This window comes from Larus michahellis, chromosome 5 (genome assembly GCF_964199755.1).
Source record: "Larus michahellis chromosome 5, bLarMic1.1, whole genome shotgun sequence".
Lineage (NCBI taxonomy): Eukaryota > Metazoa > Chordata > Aves > Charadriiformes > Laridae > Larus > Larus michahellis.
This window is the reverse complement of record NC_133900.1, coordinates 10,670,260-10,691,751: the sequence shown is the minus strand read 5'-3', so window position 1 is coordinate 10,691,751 and position 21,492 is coordinate 10,670,260. Positions and strand designations below refer to the sequence as shown.

Sequence of the window (21,492 nt, the reverse complement as noted above, 5' to 3'; positions counted from 1 at the left end):
TACAGAGAAACATTTTAGTCCTCTAGCAACTAGCTTTCCCTCTTCGCTTTATTTTCTAATAGATCTTAATATCTTGTTCTATCATAAGAACAAAAAACACTGTTTGAAGTTAAAAGGGTTTAGGATTTTTTATAGCATCTTTAGCCCAAGCACTAAGTACGCACAAAAAGAAAAACTGTGCAAAAAATTGTTACAGAAAATGTTTTTACAGTCAACTTCTCACATGTTTTATCCATACTTTAAGAAATTAAAAAAGAAAAAAACTCAAAGCTCATTCTCTATAATCTCATGAACAGCTACACACCTATTTAGAAGCTTCACATAAAAACATAGTATTTTTTTAAAACATTTCTTTAGCTTGTATTAAGTATAAGCCAGAAAGGAACTTTAGCTCATACTCCTCAGAAAAAGAAGCTCAAATTTAATAATGATATGTACAATTTAGAAAGTAACCCCAGATAATGAAAACAAATTAAATTTCCAGTCTGTAACGCTACTGTGGAATTTTTCCAACATCACTCCCTATCTGTCATATTGATAAACCAATCATACTCGCAACAAATAAGAGATACAATCCATAACTTTGTTCAAAAAGACCCACAAGAAATAAAATTTGCACTTCTTTCTCTCTAAGAAACAATTAGTTCCCCTGAGAAACTCCCCTCATCAGCAAACAAGAAAACCCAGCTCTTTCCCCTGTGAATTTAAGCATCCCTGGCTTAATTAGCTCATAGAAATCAGGCCAATGAGTGAGCAGGAGGGAAAGGGCTTAGGGTATAAATGCTCGCCCCGGGCACTTTGCTGTATGATTGCTTTGTGTTTCTCTGAGGCAGTTGTGGAAGTGCTGGGTGCAATTTTTGTTTTTGTTTCTTTATGAACAGGCCTTTTAAATTTATATGTTTATTAAGACTCAGTGAAAGTAAGTGTATAGGAAGGAGTTTGTGTGTTTTCTGTTGTTATGTAATGATTCAGAAGGATTCAAATATTTGATGTCATAGCAACTTAAATTTTGTATTTATTTAAACAGTAAATGCTTAGAAAATATATGGTAAATTTTTTTGTTGACAGTGCTATAAAAGAAGCTATTTATTACTTCTTAGCTGCTTAATGTAGCAGTATTTTACAACATGGAAAGCAGCTGCGGCATATATAATAATCTTTCAAGCACCTTGTTTTATACTTATGGTAAATACATATTGGTCTTAACTAACAAATTGTTGGGTTTTCTGTTGAATTTCTCTAGTCCTGTGTAGAAGTTTTTGTAGAGACAAAAGCCATAATGCCGTTTCTACAATGATATGGGGTGAAAATTAGTTTATCGTATGATTCTTTTAAGGCGGTGTGAGTAAGGGTGCCTTCTTGTATGGCTGCTTTGAAAAATGTGACTGCCTCACAAACTTGTTAAAAGTGTTATACTTCAAGAAATCCGGGACTTCCTCCTATGTTAGAGTAATTTTTTACCTTTTCTGTCTTTTTAATTGAAGAACAGTTGTGTAGTTCTGTTGTGCTTTAACAAAACCTTGATGAATGGCGAGGTATCAGTCAAGGCTGTTGAGATGAGGGTTTACCTGTGGAAGTGCAGAATCAAGTGAATTTCAGTGTGATACTGAAGTTTTCAGTAGAGCAAAGATACCTGAAAACAAAAGCTAAGCCTGTTAGGATGCTAATGAGGAAGCTAATTAGTGAATGGTACTATGAGTATATGAAACATTAAAATATTTTCTTGGGTAGCAGAAAGCTCTTCTTTGTCACAATGATTTGGTAACAGCCTGACTATGGGTTCTGCTCTTATTTTTGCAGTCTTTTTAGATTCAAACTAAGGCAGGAATCAAATTCTTGGCAGCTGCATGAGCATGTAAGTGTTGAAGTACCCTCTATGCTCTAATAGGTGTAATTAGGGTACAGCCTAACCTACTGTCCCTTTGGAAATTGGCTTCATCAAAGTGTTTGAGGAGAAGAGCGGGTAAGAGAAGACGGATTATTTTCCTTTATTTTCTAGATAATAAAACTTCTGCCCTTTTTTAAGGGTTTCAGGCAAGGCAGAGCTAATCTGGGCTAGTAGCTTCAGGTTGCCACTGCCAAGCTGTTAGCCATTATGGGCTTAGGTGCTTACAGCTGGCTGTGATTTTCTTACCCTCAAAATGAAAAGGCTTTTGGTGAGGAAAGTCTTGACTCACTTGAAATGAGAAGTAATATTAATGACTTTGACCTCTCAACAATGTTGTGTTGAATCCGTAATTTTATTTTGATACTCACTATCTGGCTGTATGGAAGACTAATCATTGGATGGACGTTATTCAATACTAATTGTAAAGTATGCTGTATAAAATAAAAATGTAAATGTTTGTTCTGCAGTGTAAATCAGCAGTTACTTAAAGGAGAGACAACAAGCTGTGCAAATTAAGAGCGAAGCTTTCTATTGCCTTGTTCTAAAGGTAAACTAGTAAAAGACACCGAGGTAGAAGTTTTTGTCTTCGAGGCTTCACTTCTAATGCTGACCCCTTCTGTATGTACCATTTGAGACGTATTGCCCTGAAAACAGGATGGGGAGTGAGTGTTGCTTCCAAGATGCTTTAGACACTGTTTTCTTGCACTACTCAGGCTGGAATCTGTCCTACCTCCCCCTGCATCATAAGGGCCTGAAGAAAATGACCTGTGGCTGCTAATTAGGTGGTGAAGAGCTGGGGAGGGGGGAAGATGCTAGTGTGAGCTATTGGTAACACGAATTTTTAGTTTTTTCTTATTGCTCTGTGTTTGATGACATGAATCAGTTTGCGTAGCTCTCATCAGCTGTTCCGTGCCCTAACAGTGCTTGAGCACTGTTTGTATGGAAGAACAGTCATCCTTGCTCTATTTAAACTGATTTCACTCACATCTGGTCTATCACAGCTGGCCCCTTGCCCAAATCCTCCCAGCTTTTCCCAGGGAATATGCTGCATGTGGAGAAACGTCCTGATCTCCTGTGTGTTGCTGCATATTTCTGCCAAACCCTTCCCCTGTAACTACCAGAAGTGCTCCCTGTTGGCTCTGAGCGTGTCTAGCCTTAACACGGGGAAAGCAAGGATGTTTCATCTTCAATGAAAAGATTTGACGTACCTAATCTATTGTCTCAGGCTGTCTGTACAACCAGCTTCGTCGATGCCCTCATCGCTTACTGCGCCAGGGTGAGAGAGATCTAATGCATCCTGATGGAAGGAAGAGCAGCATGCAAATCTTCCTGTGCTTCTGTGGAAAAAGCTAAACCTCCTCTTGCCCTGTGGAGGCTGTGCAGCACTGAGCTGTGGAAGCCTCTCTCTGTTTTGTTCCATCAAGTGGGTTCCTCTAAGACTGTAGTCACTTAGCAAGACCATCTCTGGCAGAAAAATGGCTATTAAAAGTGTTCTTGCCTTGAAGCCAGGCATGTACTTAGGTACCTTAACTGAGGCTTGGTGCAAAATATTCTATATCAATAAAATTATTTCCCTTATAGGTGTGGTTGCTAAGTTTTGCCAGGGTCAAGAAGCTTTCTCCTGAATAACTTAGCACTGCTCAGGACTGGGAATAGCAATACCACTGTCAGACATCATTTAATTCATATTCCTCGTGTGCACATGATACGCTTTCAGTTTTATTTAGTTTAGTGTCAGTGAAGTGCATTAAGTGCGTCCCCACAAAAGCCCTTAAAGGCCAGCTATTTAGTGATCTAGCAACACCTTCTGCTTTTACGGCAACCCCAGGCCATTTCTGTTAGGCTGTTGCTTCAAGAAGAGAAGAGGTCATGACTCCCCAGCGGCTGGGTGAATCTCTTCCCCTGGCAGCCCGCTGCCCAAGGGAAGGGGCTCATCTCACCGTACACAAAGCACTCTCTGGTGTGCAAAGGCACCACTGCCCCTATGGATGGGTGTCACCTTGTCTTTGGGTTTTAAACCGTAGGGGAATTGTTAGTGATGACCACGGACCGCATGTGTATGTGCTTAGTACTTAAACATGCTTTGATTTTTAATAGTCAGTATATTTCAGCACCAAAGAAAAGCAAGTACTCAAACCTACAGGAGAAGAGCTGACTAGACAGTTCTTGTTTCTTTTTGCTCCTCTTCTTCAGGCAGTGATTATTTGGGGAACTTGGAATGCTGCCTTCCAGCTGATTTCTTCCCTGAGTCTCTCTGCACAGCTCTGCTGGCTGCCTGAGCAGGCAATGGAAATTGGCCCCTTCCTAAGCAGTAGGGAAAGTGAAACTTAAGCCTGGTGTTTTAGCTTTTTATAATGACAAGTGAGCAACTTCATTGAAAAGGAATCCATGAGGTCAGCTGTCTACTAGGATTTCTTCTCAAACTGAGAAGTCCCTACTCTGTTTGGCTGGTAGAACTTTACCCGAGACCAATGACTAGGGAAAAAACCTTGGAATAGACATGTATGCTAGAAAATATCTCCGTAGATTGTTTCTTTCCTGTCCCTGGGAGGCGTTCAAGAATACTACAGAAAACCTTTTATTCTGACCATCAGAAATAAAATATTTGTTCTTGTTCTCTGCACCATGCTTGTGATTTTCCAGTGCGACTCGAGGTAAGAGAAGAGAATTCAATGTATTTGTAGTACTTATCGAGGCTAGTTTGTCTTTAGGTATGTTGCTTTATAGAACTGTAAAGTTAGATTGAAGAAAGAATGGTTGTTTTTTTTTTTCCCCCTAGGGAACTTGTATTCCCAGGGTGGAGAACGTCTTTACATCCAGAAGGGTTACAACTTTGTCTGGCTGAATTTTTTATAAACAATTGGCCTGTTTTTCAGCAACACTACCTGTGACCGTATCGAGATGATGTGAGTACAGGCATTACCTCTTCAGCTGCATAAATTGCTTAAGTAGCATTGAATGTATTTGGTTTAAGAAAGAAAAACCCGAAAACAAACAATGGGCTGGAGTTTGAAAGCTCCTCGGCTTTAGTGAGAAAGCATTAACAGGACTTCGTGTTCTGTCATTAAATGGTTATTCTTTAGTCAGAGAACTTGTTAGAGAGTTGAAGCCCCCAGGCTCCATATCAAATAATTGATATGCTGAATATGACCTGCCAATACCTAGCATAGGACTAATTTTCTTTGGTTTGATGATTTTAGTGCAACAATGCGGTGAACAGGAAAGAAAAGATGCTTTTTTTAACGCTAACTCCAGGCGGGTCAAAGCCCTGCTGAAGCCTTTCTTCATAAACAGGTAAGGCTTTTTTAAGTTATCTTCTTATCAAGTCTTGGGCTCACTTGAAGAGTTCGCTTTGTCTTTATGTCCTGAAGGTGTACTCTGGGCTGTGAGCGCCCTGGGTGCTCCAGCTGGAGAACGTAGTCTGAGGGCAAACCTACCCGGGCTGTGGGCATATCCATTGGCCTGGGTGGGGTGGGTAGACCGTGCTTCATGGCCTTCGGGCGTGCTGCTTGTGGCTGTGCGCGTCAAAACGCCGTGCCGCTTTGAAGTGCAGGAGCGGGGATGGTGTTCTCTGCGTTGCGTGCTTAGGCCTGGGCAGCTTGGCACTAATGTGCATTTATGGCACCTCTCACGAGCAACACACCTGTTAAGGGCCGGATCTGATTCCTCAGCACTGTTGCTGGCAGTGCTTAGGGTTTACAAGCTGACTTTTCCCCCCCCTCAAAATGATGCGGTCCAGCTGGGGTGAGGGCAGGGTCGCTGCGCTGCAGTGAGATAATGCAAGTGAGAGGGAGAAATGGATCGGGAAGCCGCAGAGGAGGAAGCTACGGCGACCCAATGTGACTGGTATGGTTTAACGGTGCCGGGGTGACCCCAATCGCCGGCAGCCCGGAGGCAGAGATGCCGGCGAGAAGCCGCTTCCCCCTCGGCATGGCGGTAGAGGCGGCGGCGCCAGCAGGGGGCGCTGCGGGGAGGACGTGCCTCTGGCAGAAGTTTGTCCCTTGGCGGCTCCGGTGGGAAGGGGGCGGTCCAAGATGGCGGCGCCCAGCTGATGGCTCACGTGTGCCGGGAAGCGGAGGCAGCGGCGGTTCGCCGGGCCCGGTGTCGCCATGTCGGGCCGTCAGGGAAACAAACTGCCCAGCAACCTGCCCCAGCTGCAGAACCTCATCAAACGGGACCCGAAATCCTACACCGAGGAGGTAGGGAGCCGGGCGGCAGCGGGAGGAGGCGGGCTGGGGGGCGCTGAGGGTTGGCGGGGGGGGGGGGCAGGGGATGCTTGTACCCCCTTCCTCAGCGGTCGCCCCCGTGTGTGCTCAGTTCCTCCAGCAGTACCACCACTACCAGTCCCATGTGGAGATCTTCACCTTCCAGCCGGACAAGCCCAGTAAGGAGCTGGCGGAACTGGTGATGTTCCTGGCGCAGGTAAGCCCGGAGGCTTTGCCCGCCGCGGGTTGTGGTTGCTCTGGTTTTGCTCTTAGAGCCCTGACGGAGCCACAGGAAAACTGTGCGTTGACCAGGATTTCTGCAGTGTGTTGCTTGTTCCCAGAAACACAAGTTTTTCTTTTGAGCACTCGGTACAATTTTTTTAAAAGGATTTTTTTAATTGCACTATACCTCTTACATCTGGGCACCTATAATAGAATCATGGAATGATTAGAGTTGGAAGAGACATTAAAGACCATCCGGTGCCACCCCCTGCCCTGGGCAGGGACACCTCCCGCCAGCCCAGGCTGCTCCAAGCCCCGTCTGACCTGGCCTTGAACCCCTCCAGGGATGGGGCAGCCACAGCTTCTCTGGGCGACCCGGGCCAGGGTCCCACCGCCCTCACAGCCAAGAATTTCTTCCTCAGATCTCATCTACATCTCCCCTCTTTCAGTGTAAAACCTTTCCCCCTTGTCCTGTGCCTCCCCTCCCTGCTCCAGAGTCCCTCCCCAGCTTTCCTGGAGCCCCTTTAAGGACTGGAAGGCTTAAAGCTGTTTTTATGCAATTTAATCATACAAACAATTATAATTCTATCGGTTGCCTACACGATGTCACGTGGTGACCCAGGATTTTCACTCGAGGTTTGAGCCGGCTCTGTCCCTGCCCAGGTTGCCCACTGCTACCCGGAGCACATGGCCAGCTTCCCCCAGCAGCTGAAGGAGCTGCTCTCCTACCACCACACTGTCCTGGACGTGGACCTGCGCATGGTGAGACCCATACGCTAGCGCTTACGGTTTGCTTTTTAATTTCTAAGCAAAGATGTGAAGCGGGGAATATTATGAAACTTCAGTTCTGATTCCCTGTTTCTCTCTCTTCCAGACGTTCTGTAAGGCTTTGATCTTGTTAAGAAACAAGAATCTAATAAATCCCACGAGTTTGCTGGAGCTCTTCTTCCAGCTGCTGCGGTGTCATGATAAGCTTCTACGAAAAGTAAGCCGTGCTCGCAAAAACGGGTCTTGACTTCCAGTGGGTTTTGACCAACTTGCCTGAAGTAATGCGGTGCTGGCAGGCAGCAGATCTTCTCTTGGGTACAAAATAAGGGATTTCAAAATAGCTCTGCTTTTTCAGCATTTGGCAGCGCCAGAGGCAAGACTGGACCTGTGTGTTTGATTAGGAATGAAGCTGCTGTCAAGATCTTTACCGTGCTATTGTCCCCTGTTGGGAGTCGAGCAGCTTGGATGTGTCTGCGGATGAAAACCACAAACACATTGCTGTCTGACAAGGCCTTACCAAATTCTAGTAAAACAACTAAAACCAAACCAGCTGCTAGTTAAAGCTGTATTTCAGGCTTTGTGCTGTGAAAGTGGAAATGCCGGCTTTCTGCCACCAGAATTGCTCAACTGGCCACCAGAATGTGCCTGAAGGAAACAGGGTGGGATGCTTTTAAGCCATACTTCGAGCTGTTGGCTTTCCTGCCTCGCTGTTTGTACTGTAAATTAAGTATGCTTTTCAAATACATAAGAATAAAGCGTAAGTGAGGCTTTAAAGGATAACTTCTCATTGTTTTTTCCAACTGTAACTTAAAAGAGAATATTCCCAGTGGTGATCAGTTTGGTCTCGTGTTATTACCTGGAGCCTTTGGGGGAATACGGCTGTGTCTGTGTTGTTTTCTGCATGACTTGTGTAATTTACTCCCTGTTATCTCTCTGTTTACAGACTCTGTACACTCACATCGTGTCAGACATCAAGAACGTCAATGCTAAACACAAGAACAATAAAGTAAACACTGTAAGTGTTTTAGTGTTCAGACAGGCTGCCATTTAACCTCCTGATGTTGTGAAAGAATGACAGTAATCAGTGTTTGCAAACTTTTTTCTCAGACCCTGCAGAACTTCATGTACACTATGCTGAGGGACAGCAATCCCACTGCTGCCAAGATCTCTCTGGACGTGATGATTGAACTTTACAGGAGGAATATTTGGTAGGTCTTTCAGGCTTGTATCGGTTCCCCGTTTATCGTGGGGCCCCTGTCCTGACATTGCTTATGGCGTGCAGTGCGAAATACAGTGCTGGGGGACTGTGACTTAAATAGATTTAGCATCTTTGTGTTCCGGTGGGGCCGTATTTTGTCGAATGTAATTGAGCTTGGAAGAAATACTGTCTTGAGTGAAGTCTCGGAGTTATTTAGGTTGAATCTGTGACATTTTAGTTGAAAATGGTATATAGATCGTGTATTGCAGTCAAAATGGAAGATGGGTGCAGCTCAGTTGTTGAGCTTTTGCACATAAAAGCTCCCAATATTAGCGTACGGCTTGATGTACAGTGGAAAGAGGAATTTTGGCTTTTGTTTTTAGAGCATAGTTAATTTCAAAACTACCTGGTTGATTTTATAATGGAAGGATAAAAGTTAGGATTCTGCACTGATTTTTTCCTATGTCTTTTTATCAACGGAAGAAGCGGTAAGCTGTCTTTATTGAACTGGAGTTTAATATTCTTTCTGTCCCTTCAGTCATAGTGTGAACTGGATAGAACATAAGTGTCTGTTTATTTAGATGAAGCCACTGCTATGTTAAAAGAATTAAAGAAAACGGCAGAAGCTTAACTTTGCTGATCTACTTGGATTCTAATGAAGCTTCGTGCTTGTTAGCAGTCACGTTTAATGAGACTTAGCTTTCTGAGAACCTTGAAATTGCCAAACTTGAAGTAAATGGTGATGTTCTGTTTTTATTCCAGGAATGATGCCAAAACAGTGAATGTGATCACAACTGCCTGCTTTTCCAAAGTGACGAAGGTGAGAACAGAAATCACTTGCTGAAACTAGATGTTACCTGAGCTAACCTCAGGTGTTGGATGTAGCGCTGTAGTAAACACTCCTGTCGGTTCATCGTGTCCTACTTACTTTGCTTTTCAGGTATTAGTTGCTGCTTTGAAGTTCTTCCTTGGGAAAGATGAAGATGAGAAGCAAGACAGTGACTCAGAATCTGAGGTGCGTATTGTGATTAAATCTTCTCCTCCCTGTTACTCAAACTCCGATAGGTCTGTCGTCCTTGTGACCCTGGCTCTGCCAATCTGTCCGCTTCCGTTTTACTTAGTTTTCCGTCTTGTTTCCTCCAGATGTTTCTATGCTTCACAAAAAAGTTCAGTGTTTCTGAGAGCTGGCCCCAGCTGATAGTAGGAGGCCTTTGCTCTCTGCCTAAAGACTAATACTAAGAGCTTCTCTGCTTTCTTGTTGTCCTTCTGAAGGAAGCAGTTCACTCTGAAGACCTAAGCGGGGGCTGGTCGGTCTGGTTAGTGAAGATGTGACTTGCTAGATGTGTAATGTAGAGTTGTGGGAAGAGGCTTTCACCTGGTGCTTTGGAGGCTGGCTTAGTTTTTTAGCTGTATGTTGTCTTCAGTTCTCTCTTTGGTTATTGTACAAACGAACATAATTCAGATACCTTGAGAAGGTTGATAACCTAGCAGGATTTCAGTGTAGAACCTCCTAATATCATTATCTGTCTGTGACTGAACAACAGTCTGTAATTAACCAGCAGTATAAACTACTGTGTTAATGCGCTGTTAAGTGTTCGTGGTCTCTCTTGCATGTAGGTATGTTTTAGTTTTATGGAACCAGGATTTTAAATGCTAGTATCTCTGGATGATGAAACATAGGAAGGAGGAGAGTTTTCAAATATAGCGTGTGATTGTGAAAAATATTGATGCTCTGTTTCCCTGATTCCCATTGGAAGCCTGATTTCGCCTGAGTCGTGTTTTCCTTGTGTTGTTTCTCAAGGACGATGTTCCCACAGCCAGAGATCTGATCATGCGGTATGCAACTAGCAAGAAAAACACCAAGCGCAAGAAAAAACTGGAAAAAGCGATGAAGGTTCTCAAGGTGAGGAGAGAGGGACTTGACAGTGTTTCAGGTTAACCCTTCAAGCGTGGAAATCTTGCTGCAGCTGCTGTTGACTTAGCCACCTTTTGTCATCTCTTCTAGGTAGAGGTCCTCAAGTGTTCTAGCATCTGTTGGCCGGCCATATGCTGTGTTTGCCTGCAAGAGAGCTGTTTTGAAACAGACTTAGGGTCTAAGCTGCGGATTAGTTGTGTTCTAGGTACCCTTTGTATGGTCTCCACTTTAAAGTATGTGGAGTCTTGGTATGCAACTTCTTAAGGCGGCTGCTCTTGCCTCTTAGGTCAGGTGGCGGAGAACTCAATACTGTTGAAAAGAGTGATAGTTTACTTCTTAAAACCAAAGTGCCTCCTTTTGAAGTGAAGAATGGTAAATGGCAGCTTTTAGCAGCAGCCTGAAACTGAAGCGCTTGCGGCTTTTTCGTGGAAAGAAAAAAAAAAGTCTCTCTTACTGTTTTTGCCATGCAGAAACAGAAGAAGAAGAGCAAGCCAGAGGTGTTCAACTTTTCTGCTATTCACTTGATTCACGATCCCCAAGGTAAGCAAGTATTGTATTTTGTCTTTTTTCAAGTTATGTGTTAATCCCAGACACCGAAACTTAGACACAGCTCTCAAGGAGAACCAAAGTGACAAGTAGATATGAATGTGACAATGTGATTCTTGTAGTGCGCTTTATCCTAGAGTTTTATAGCACCTCAAAGAAAGTGAGATTAATCCCCTTGTGCTTGTTGTAGTGGAACACTTGTAGATAGCCAGACAAGGAAGGAGCACTATTACATGGTTTGCTTCGGGTTGCTACAGATCAGGATGTGGTGCTCTATCTCTCGTACGTGTGAAGGCCATAATTTCTGTGAATTTGTTTATCTACTGTTTATGAATCTGTTTATCTACTAGAGCTTCTTTTGGCTCACCCCCCTTCAAAAATGTATTCCTATTACTAGTCTGTTTTGTCTAATATGGCTTGACTTGGTCTTAGTCTGATCTACTGAACCTCCAGGGGTTTTGGTTTTTTCAGACGAACCCAAAGTGTATCTAAAAAAACCGAGGTTAAATACTGACCCTGTGCTTGTGGTGTTGTGGGACTTCTGCTAGTTTTCTTCTCTGCTGAACCTGTGCACAGTTTTAGACCTTCTAGGCACGTGAGGAGAAAAATAACCTATTTGGGGAAGTGCTCTGGCCGCCTTTAACTCCTCCTGTGTAAGAACACTGGGGCTTAAAAAAAATTCCAAACCACACTGTCTGCTGGCTTTTTAACTTAAACCCAACTGAGTTCTGCGTTGTGCTCTTTAAGTCTACTACAAATGTATTATTGCTTCTTCTAGACTTTGCAGAGAAACTGCTGAAGCAGCTGGAGAACTGTAAGGAACGATTTGAAGTGAAGATGATGCTCATGGACCTAATATCTAGGCTGGTTGGAATACATGAGGTACGTGCTCTGACTTTATAATGGTCCGATGTTAGCCTGTTTTGGGTGGTGGCATGTTCTGGCCTTCTGCCTCTGGAAAATGAGGTTTAATTTTGCTGTATGTTGAAAAGTGCGGATGTATGTCAGGTAGTTGCCGGTGGGCCTCGTGGAACGGTGCTGTGGTGTAGACTTGTGCGGTACTAAGTGACCTCTGCTAGACTAAGCTGTTGGTCAGTAAGAGCTGAGCTGTCTCTAACAAACAGAGGAGACTGTGGGGTTTTTTTTTGTTTTTTTTTTTTTTTAAAACCTGCGTGCTCCTGGGAGGCTCTTCAAAGGAGAAGGGCTTTTCAAAGTAGTCCAGCAATTGCTTATGCACTCTGAGGTACAGCCAAAGTGTGATCAAAATCATTGGAGTCTTTCCAGTTTGGGAGAGAAGACTGTGTCCCTGAGGCCAAGGGAAGCGGCACATCGTAGGATTGTGCAGCATAGTGCCCCAATTTGAATTCTGTACAGTCTAACAAGAAACGTTCTCTGGATTTCATAGAGCTTGGGGTTGAGCCTTGTATTTCCTTTGTGCAAGTCACTTTGTTTTCTCCATGTATGTCAGGCTCCAGAGAGGAGAATGTGTCACGCAATAAAATCCAAGGCATTTAGAGAGCAAGCTGTGGAGAATCATTGTTTTACAACATATCAGTCTATGAAGGTGATCTCAAGTTAAAAGACAAGAAGCTAATCTGTTACAACTTATTTATTTTCTGCAGCTTTTTCTCTTTAACTTCTACCCCTTCGTTCAGAGATTCCTACAGCCCCATCAGAGAGGTAAGTAGTAATAGTAGATAACACTGCTTGTCCATCAAGTCACATTGTACCGTCAGTTCTTAGAGGTGATGCTGTAAATGAGTAGGTGGCAGTAGCTTGGTAGGAAGTACAAGTAGTCCAGAAAATGTGGATGAAGGAAGTAAAAGGCCCCGAATGCCAGAAGCGCAGAGTGCTTCGGACTTGTATGGAAGCTGTGTGCCCTCAATGCTCCTTACCTGAGCACTTGAGAAGCTCCGGCAATGGAATAAAATGAACCTGCCGAGTCCCCAGTTCTTTGCAAATCCTGAGTAGCTGAGCGAAGGGTGACTGCCTTTTGCTGCTTTTACAGGTCTTTCACTCTAGGTCTAGAGCGTTTCTTCTGTCTTTGCTGGCTGTTAAGGGCCTGCACCGCTCCTGGGGTAGAGAGCGGATGAGTTCCTAATGCTTGGTGAGAGAGGAGAAATAGTTGTCCTAAATAACTTCAGACTGAAATAAATGGCTTTGAGATGTAGACTGAGCTGCTCGTTGAGTTAGCAGGTTTGGTGCATGTGTTTATTGGCCTGAGTAAGCTGCAGCAGTGTGCTTTGGCGCCTTCTTCCCACTCTTCTTTTCTTCCAGAAGTGACAAAGATTCTTCTGTTTGCTGCACAAGCTTCGCATCAGCTCGTACCACCTGAGGTCAGTACTTCACCTGTTGTTGGTGATGTTAAGAAGGGACAGGAGGCCAGCACGGGAATATAACTGAGTGCGTTTCTGGGGAGGGGGAAAATGAAGCCGGTCAGACCCTTTGTCTCGAAAAGCTTAGGTAATTTTGGCTGCTTCTGCAAGTTCCAAGGGATTGTTTTGTATATAGGTGAGATAAACACCTGTGTCTGTCTTAATTTCTGCAAGAGAATTTGTGTGGAATGCTTGCAGGCTATAGTGATAAGTCCTGAACTCTGTCTTCCTGTGAAAAGGGCCCTGTTGTCTGCTAATAATATGTAATAGTTTTCACAATTAGATTAAATAGGCATTAAGTTTGTTTAACCTCTTTTCTTATTTTCAGATTATCCAGTCAGTGTTAATGACCATTGCCAACAACTTTGTCACTGACAAGAATTCTGGGGAAGTCATGACCGTAGGGTGGGTACAAAATCTTACAAAAATGAAAACTCTCTAACGTAGAACAACATTTTTCTTTTTTAAACCACCTGTGACTTGTTCCTGTTACTTGAACTATGCTTTCAAGAACCTGCTTGAATAAAAACAACTTAGGACAGTATCTCATCACACACTACCCTTGTTTTTGTTGGCAGTGGTTTTTAAATTCCCCAGAACGATGGGTTTCTGTGCTTTGTGCTGTGACTGAAGTTTTCTGGATTTTGTGATGGTGGTTTTTTCTTCTTGCTTTGTCATTTGGTCTTGTATTTTTCTTCCTCCTGGATGTTACTATTTCTACTTTGAGGGCAGAGCTCTTGTCTGGGAATTAATATGTTTGTGTATACTCAGTGAGTGGCTAGCATCATAGTTCAGGACTCTTTGTTTTGTGAATGAAGTTTCACTGCTGATGAGAAACTTAACTGTTGCTGTTACTGAAACTGTAATGGACTGTCTTTGACTAGTTGAGAGAGGTATTTGTGAAAGCTCTGGTCAGTGAATGTAGGAGAGAGCTGAACTCTCCTTGAGGATGAAGCACTCCACAGGGGCAGGCTATTGTGTGTAGACACGTGAATATTTTGTGAGCTATTCCTTTTCCTCTTGGCATGGTTTTAATCCGGGTATTTAGTGTACTAAGTGCGTGCATGAAGATGGTTTAAAAGGGAACTTGTGTGAGCCCACAGACTTCTGTTATATTGTCCTTAGCCTGCTCATGGCTGACTCCAGAACTGATTCATGGCTATTTTTTTTTCCTGGTGATTGTTTGACTGCTTTTCCTGCCTGCATGGACCCTGACTTCACTTGTCTCATCCTAGGCCTCAGGATTCTGCTAAATAATAGCTGGAGAGTAGAGTGTGGGCTAAAGATGGAGGGTTTTGGAGAACCATGGCACGGAGAGCTCTTTGTGGTGGTGTTCTCTGTTATGCTAACTGTTGTATAAATACTGTATAAGGTTCTTCAAGCTCCAGGTAACTCAGTCTATTACTGGGCCGGTGGGAGTCTCTCCCAACTGTGGTGTTCAGAAAATAATGAACTTCCAATTTTTTAGAATCAATGCCATAAAAGAAATCACTGCGAGATGTCCGTTAGCCATGACTGAAGATCTGCTCCAAGACCTTGTTCAGTACAAGACTCATAAAAATAAAAGTAAGTGTATTACATGTGTGTGACTTAAATCTGTTTTTCTCCTGTACCATCTGGTCCTCCCAGCCTTCATAATAGTGATGTCTTAACTGTTTTTCATATGGAGCTGAGAGGTGTCTGTTTCAATGTCTGTTCATTTCTCTGTATTTTGAGTGTATATGCTCAGGAGACAAAACAGTCAAGGGTAGTTATGCAGGGAAGCTAATTGATGAAACTGATCAGTTTGCTCAGAATTCTGCTTTCCTGTACTGATTCCTGACTCCTTTTTTTCTCTGTGTAGATGTGATGATGTCTGCAAGAACTCTGATACACCTTTTCCGTTCTCTGAATCCAGAGATGCTGCAGAAGAAATTCAGGGTAAGTGTTTTCCGTGCATTACATTCACCATAAACCTAGGCTCATGTGCTCAAAAATGATGGTGAGAACTAGGCTCATGCCTCTTGAGAATGAGGTGGAATCACATCTGTGTTGTTCCCCTGTTCCCTTGCTTTTGATGTGGTGTGCTCTTATTTCAAGGTTTCCTTAGTGCAAACTGATCAAATGCATTGATGGAAGGAGGGCGCTACAGAAGCTTGACTGTTTTCCTGGAGTTCGTTCAACTTATTAGTAATTTGAGATATTTTCTTATTTCATCAGGCATAATTTACCTTTTCCACCCGCGCCTTCCCGTCCCACAAACTTTTTTTCATGGATTTGTGTGCATTAAAATAGCCTGCTTAATGTGTTTTTTGTTAACTTTACAGGGTAAGCCTACTGAGGCCTCGTTGGAAGCCAGGATCCATGAATATGGAGAACTGGATGCCAAAGATTATATTCCAGGAGCAGAAGTACTGGATGTGGAGAGTCAAAAGGAAAAGGGAGGAAACAGAGAGGAAGGTTGGCCTTTTTTTTTCTTTACCGCTTAAATTTTGGGCGTCGTGGTCACTAAGATTTTATTCGGACACTAAACTTAGTATTGATGCATTTCGCTTGCTGCTGTCACATGCTGCATGGCTTGCACATGTTTGTATTTCTCCACTAAGAAGCACTGATAGTACCCTTGGGTAAGTGCAATTTATCCAGTGGAGTCTGTTACTGCCTGTTGGTTTGTGTGGCAGCCACTGAGGCATGGGAAAGCAGAGGAACGAACATTGTACAGCTATGCAACCTCACATATTGAGCTCTTCCTAAAGAAAAGATCATGTTGTGTATTACGAAACACTGAACTATTGCTTGGAAATAGCATTTGGCTTCCCTAATTTGCTTCCTGTGTAAATGTTCCATGCAACCTGGAACCTCTGCCTGGACTGGGGAGGAAAAAAAAGATTGGGAGGGACTTGAAAATCAAGCTGTAAGAGTTTGGCAAATCAAGCCTGAGGTAGTTGGGGATATTGCAGTGGAGACATACTGGAGGAGTAAGCGCCCTGATTATGTGTTAAGGCGATGGCAGCACATGGTAATGGAGAAATGCACCAGCTGTTTTAAGCAGTCTGTTGTAGGAGTGAGTGTGTGCTTACAAAGCTGTTGCTGCCATATGCAGTTATAAAAATTGGTGTCCGTAACTGAACGTGCTTGTGATGTGGGTGCGCTAAGAAATGAAAGGTGATGGTTTTCACGCAGCTTGAATCAGTTGCAAGCAGGATCAAATGTGGGAGCCGAACTTGCCAGTGGGGAAGCATGGGAGCTGCTGGTCTGTTCAGCTGTGGCTGTCTTCTAAAAATCATTAACAAATATTGATCAGAAGTATGAAGTATCTTCTGTCTTTGTAATGTCTAAGGCTGGGATGCCGAGACCCTACAGCTTTGGTAAGCAAGTCCCTGGGCATAAATGCAGTTAGCTGACAGGTAATGAAAGGCAGTGAGAGCTTACAATACGATCTTAAATAACTTCAAACTCAAGCAGCTAAGCTGAATCTGTGTTAACAGCTCTGTGCACTTTGTCCCCTGAGCAGACGGATGGGAAAGCGCTAGCCTGAGTGAGGAAGAAGATGACGAAGATGGAGAATGGATTGATGTGCATCACTCCTCAGACGAGGAGCAGCAAGAAGTAGTGAGTTCTAAGTGTCTTCTACCCCAAACACAAAAGAGTCTCGTTTATAGCAGATAAGATTCTCTTGCTCTGTACCTTTATGTGGCAGCTCATAAATAACTATGTATAGGTCTGTGGTGTAACTTCACCAGAATCAGTGAGGTTGAAGTACTGTTTAGCACCTGGGCTGAAGCATGTGTGGGGTTAGGGTGAGGGGAGAGATGGGGGAATTCTGTCCTGGTGCGAAATAGCTTCAAAGCTGTGATCTTTTATTCACTCTGAAATATGGAATGGATTTGCTTCTTCATGCTAATACTGCACATTGGGTAGAAGACTATGAAGAATCCTAACAGCTGGTTGTAGCATTTCCCAACAATATTGCCCCTACATAAGTATTTGGGAGGCAAGGGTTGTGGACTGCGGCACAGAAATGGTTTGTAAAGCTGTGGATGATTTTTCTTTTGTACTTTTTTTTCCAAAAGGCAGAGAAGGTGAAAAGCATGCCTGTGGAGGAACGAAAAGCCAAAGCTGCAGCAGTCAGTACAAGCAGGCTGCTAACTCAAGAAGAATTCCACAAAATACGTCTTGCCCAGCTTTCCAAGGAACTTAATTCTGCCCCTGGCAAAGCTGCCAAGAGGAAGAATATTGAAATAGATGAAGAGGAGGAGGGCAGGTAGGTTATGGACTGTTGAGGAGCGTATTCTCTTCCCTATAATTTGGTGATACAGCTTTTAATTGCATCAGGGCGCAGAGCTCTACTGTTGGCCTGTATCCCCTGGTGACAGACAGCAAACAGCCGCACGGCCTGGAATGGATCCTGGCCTGGGGGATTTCTTCATAGCTGGGCAAAAAGACACGAGGAACAGATGGGAACTAAGGGACTGTTTTGCTTGTTCAGAACAACAGGCGTGGGTTTTGTAGTAGCAGTGGCATGGTTATATCTCCAGAGATTCTTAAACTTTGTGGTTAAAGCAGGACTTGAAAAACAGTAATGAGAGACTTTGGTATGGGTTGTCCCGAGCATGAGGAGTAGTCTGAGAGAAAGAGCTTGTGTGAAAGTTTATAGGAAAACAATGGCCTAAGAGATGGGTGAGAGACTAAGGGTCGGGAGGGCATTTTATTTTTCTTGCTAGATGAAGTTTTGTGTGTGATGGCCTTAAGTCATATTTTTGTGTGCGTAGGGGAGAGTTGCTTTCGCTCAGAGATATTGAACATCTGCATAAGAAGCCTAAATCGGACAAGGAGACCAGATTGGCAACTGCAATGGTGAGGAACTTGGCCATTTCGTATATCCTCTGTCTTCGTAGATTTAGGCTTGCGTTTGTCTCCTGCAGAAGGAGGTGGTGGTGCGTTCGTTCGCACCTGTAAGACGGGTGCCCAGCTGCCACCTGCCTCTTGAGAAATGTTTTGTGTAGTTTTTTTGCTGCTGCATCTTGGTTGTAACAAATCCACAGCCTCCTGCTGGTCCCGGGTGACAGTGAAAATACAGACCCAGTTTTCACGGTGAGTTAAGAGTTAGAGCCAGCATGGAAGAACACGTGTGACACATGCAGAAAGTCATATTCAGCCTGTGTTTATTGTTACTGCCATAGAACCTGTCATCTTAGCAGCTGATGTTAACCGTAGGGAAAGGAACATGACCCCCTGTTATTACATTACGTTTTCTATTCTAGGCTGGAAAAACAGACAGAAAAGAGTTTGTGAAAAAGAAGACACGAATTAACCCGTTTGCCAGCTCTTCCAACAAAGAAAAGCAAAAGCACAAGAACTTCATGATGATGAGATACAGCCATAGCGTCCGGACGAAAAATAAGCGTTCTTTCAGGGAAAAACAGGTAACATTTACTGTTAAAAACAGATGGGGCAGTCTGAGCAATAAATTTAGAATGCAGGTCGAATGCTATGTATCCTGTGCCCTCAGTTGTTGCTGTTTACTTTGGTTTAACTGCTGGCGAGGTCTGTGGGCTAGGTGGCTTCCCTTGATTCCTACCCAGAGGATCCTGTCGGATTGCACGAATGCTTTTGGCGGTCTCTTCTCTCTAATATGCATTGAAGGCCAAGCCCTGTTGCGAAGTCATGTGTAGGTTAGGAAGGCGACGATAATGTGGTTTGCTTTCCTTTATATAAATTAAGTAAGATCATATTAGAACCCTGGCTGTAATCCTGTGACAGAAGAACTATTTCCTTGATATGAAGGAAGTGGTTTTCAGGTCAAGCTTTTAGTGTGCTTCTTTGCTCTCCATATTCTTCCTTTGACCTTTCTCCTGTTACTGTCGTATTAAGGACTTGTCCGTCCTGGCTTTGAGGTCATCTAATAGCTTGTCACAAAGGTACTTAAAGCACAGACATAAACGCAATTTGTTATCTATTTGAAACTGTTCAGAAAAAAAAATAAATCGATTCATTTTAGCCTGCCACAGTAGTTCCACAAAGTGGCTGTCTCAGTGGTGAAGCCCCTGCCCTCTGCTGCTCCCTCGGCTCTAAGCCTGTCCACAGGGCTGGCGGGGGATTCAAGACAGCCTTGTGAAAGGATATGCAAGCTACAAACATGGATTTGGCAGTGCAGTTACTGCCAAATGTGTTCCCACAGGCAGCTGTGCCAAGGGTAGCTGAAGAGATATGTAAAAGGCAAGGCAGAAACTTCAGGGGAATGACTTTGCTCCTGAAGGTGTTGGGCAGGGAGCCCACGTAGCTCCCCCAGGTGACTGGCAAGGATGGAGTGTGGGCAGCGAGCCTCCCTGCTCCTGTGATCCGCTGGGGACAATGCCTGAACTGTGGGTGGCAGCTGTTGGCAGAGCCCTGGCGTAAGCGTATTGCCTTGCCCTCCTGTATGTCACCTTGTCAGGGTAAGCCTGTGCTAACAGCAAATACCTGCCTTAAAATCCCTTTATCTAACCTGGCAGATGGCCGGTCTAAGCTTTTACAAGGTGTTACAAAATGGAACTCCTTTGAACGTGTTGCAAGAAAAACTTGTAGAATAATGCAATCGTGCAGGGTTCTCGTTTCCGTGTGGTGTTAATTTCTGTGTTTTCTTGCTAGGTTCTGTCTTATGCTAGAGTGTACTCATATGCTTCTTTTACAAACCTTCCTTTGAGTTGTTTCCAGGATCATGTCATAAAGATAATGTGTGTTTGTCGGCAATTGGTTGCCTTAAGAGCAGCAAGACTGAAACTGTTGATAGACTCAGTAGGGAGAACAGCTCTTAAGTTAAAAGGAGGACTTGGACTAATATCCTCTGTAGTGTTTTTATGTGCTATTGTTCTGCCTTACCCCAAATAAGGATGACCACATTAACACAGCTCTCAAAACATACAAACAACATTGCAAATGAGAAATCATCATTAATGTTTCCAGTTTAAATGTAACAGATAAACAGTGAAAGAAGTATTTTTTCATATTTTTTTACCAAAGTGTTTTTTTTGCCAAGAAAGGTTGGACCAGATGATCCGTGAGGTCCCTTCCAATCTGGTATTCCGTGATTGTGTAAAGTTAGGCCACAGGATCGGTTCTGTTGACAAGGACTTGGAAATATTTGTGAAAAGATAGGATACCGTGTTCTGCTGCCCTCTTTGGTGGTAGAATAAAATGGACTTTTGTCTATAGTCCAGAGCTAAAACCCTTTACCAGCTAACAAACCTCCGAAGTACGCAACGAAGTCTCTTTAGAGTGATATGGCACTTGTAAAAATTGTAGTATCTTTCCTTACCCCCTTGAAAAGAAGCTTTGTAATACTCTTGGAAAAAATGCCATTTAATCCTACTTACCTCTCAGCTGGACCGAAGTTTCTTCTTGATCTCTTGAATATGAGTCAGTGGAAGAACAGTTTATGTTACTGTAATATTTTTTCATTATATAGGGTCTGCTAATAATGTACCGAAACATTCTTTTTGAAGCTCAGCTCTTTCTTTTAGTATTATACTGAGTTTAGCTAAATAACCCCAGCATTTCTGCCACTGTAGTAGTTGGCCTTTGCCAGTTACTGCTCCCACATTTAGCTGGTAAGCTATTGCGTTTTTCTCTGCGGTTGATGAAATTCAAGGGGGTTGTTAATGTGATAGTGGTATTGTCTCCTTATTTAATATTTTCCTTACCTGAATATTCCGCTTGTCTCTCATATTTAGCTGGCGCTTCGAGATGCACTTCTGAAAAAGAGAAAGCGGCTGCTGAAATAACAAAACAGTAATGGAGGGGAGTACTTCATCACCTGTGAAGGAATAGCCCCAGAAATGCTGATTTCCACCCACCACCACCCCAAAGGAAAAAAAAAAAAAGACTGAAATGCCTTATGGATTTATCTCTTTTCTGTTCAGAATTACAAATTGAACACTTCTAAGGTGTTGGATATTGCATCTATAGGTCAGATGGAAGAGGCCTTAACCCTTGTGGGATCTTGATTTTTTTTTTTTAAAAGCATTTTAGGCAAGAAGGCAATTATCTTTTATTGAATATAACTTACTTAGAGCTGACTTTGTATGTGTAAGTATTAAAATAACCTTATTATAAAAAAAAAAACCCAAACATTTTACTTGAAGCAATCAATGAATAACTAATTGGAAGGGAAAACTATGTTCTGGCTCAGTCTATAAAGCGTGTGTATATAATGTCTGTGCCTGTCTTAGGAATGTGATTTTACAGACCGAGTAAGCTATTTTCTAAGCAGCTGTTTTTTCACTTGTTAAATACAAAAACCAAACTTCTGTAATACAGGTAGGTTCCAGTGAACAGTTAGGGGCAAGAACAATTTCATTATGGTTTATGAAGAAAACAAGAATAAAATTAGTATATGAGAGGCTGTTTTTATGTTG

The 21,492-nt window shown here is 43.2% G+C and overlaps 1 protein-coding gene and 1 long non-coding RNA gene across 3 annotated transcripts; both read left to right on the top strand.

Moving 5' to 3' along the window:
• Positions 1-818: 818 nt before the first annotated feature.
• Positions 819-3,179, top strand: LOC141744052 (uncharacterized). Its single transcript, XR_012587326.1, has 3 exons — positions 819-919; positions 1,889-1,963; positions 3,114-3,179. It is a non-coding gene; the product is annotated as an uncharacterized LOC141744052 (long non-coding RNA).
• A 2,721-nt stretch (positions 3,180-5,900) lies between these two features.
• Positions 5,901-21,476, top strand: SDAD1 (SDA1 domain containing 1). 2 transcript variants are annotated; one of them, XM_074588697.1, is made up of 22 exons: positions 5,901-6,087; positions 6,206-6,310; positions 6,979-7,077; positions 7,190-7,300; positions 8,027-8,098; positions 8,191-8,291; positions 9,044-9,101; positions 9,222-9,296; positions 10,083-10,184; positions 10,667-10,736; positions 11,521-11,624; positions 12,365-12,422; positions 13,020-13,078; positions 13,446-13,522; positions 14,586-14,683; positions 14,961-15,037; positions 15,424-15,556; positions 16,611-16,708; positions 17,170-17,360; positions 17,869-17,953; positions 18,361-18,522; positions 20,809-21,476. In XM_074588697.1, exons 1-22 carry the CDS (start codon positions 5,998-6,000, stop codon positions 20,857-20,859), a joined length of 2,076 nt encoding a protein of 691 aa, XP_074444798.1. In that variant the 5' UTR covers positions 5,901-5,997; the 3' UTR covers positions 20,860-21,476. The 2 variants fall into 2 exon arrangements, with proteins under 2 accessions (XP_074444798.1, XP_074444799.1); XM_074588698.1 differs by lacking the exon at positions 5,901-6,087 and having other exon boundaries at positions 6,267-6,310; positions 6,952-7,077.
• Positions 21,477-21,492: the final 16 nt, after the last annotated feature.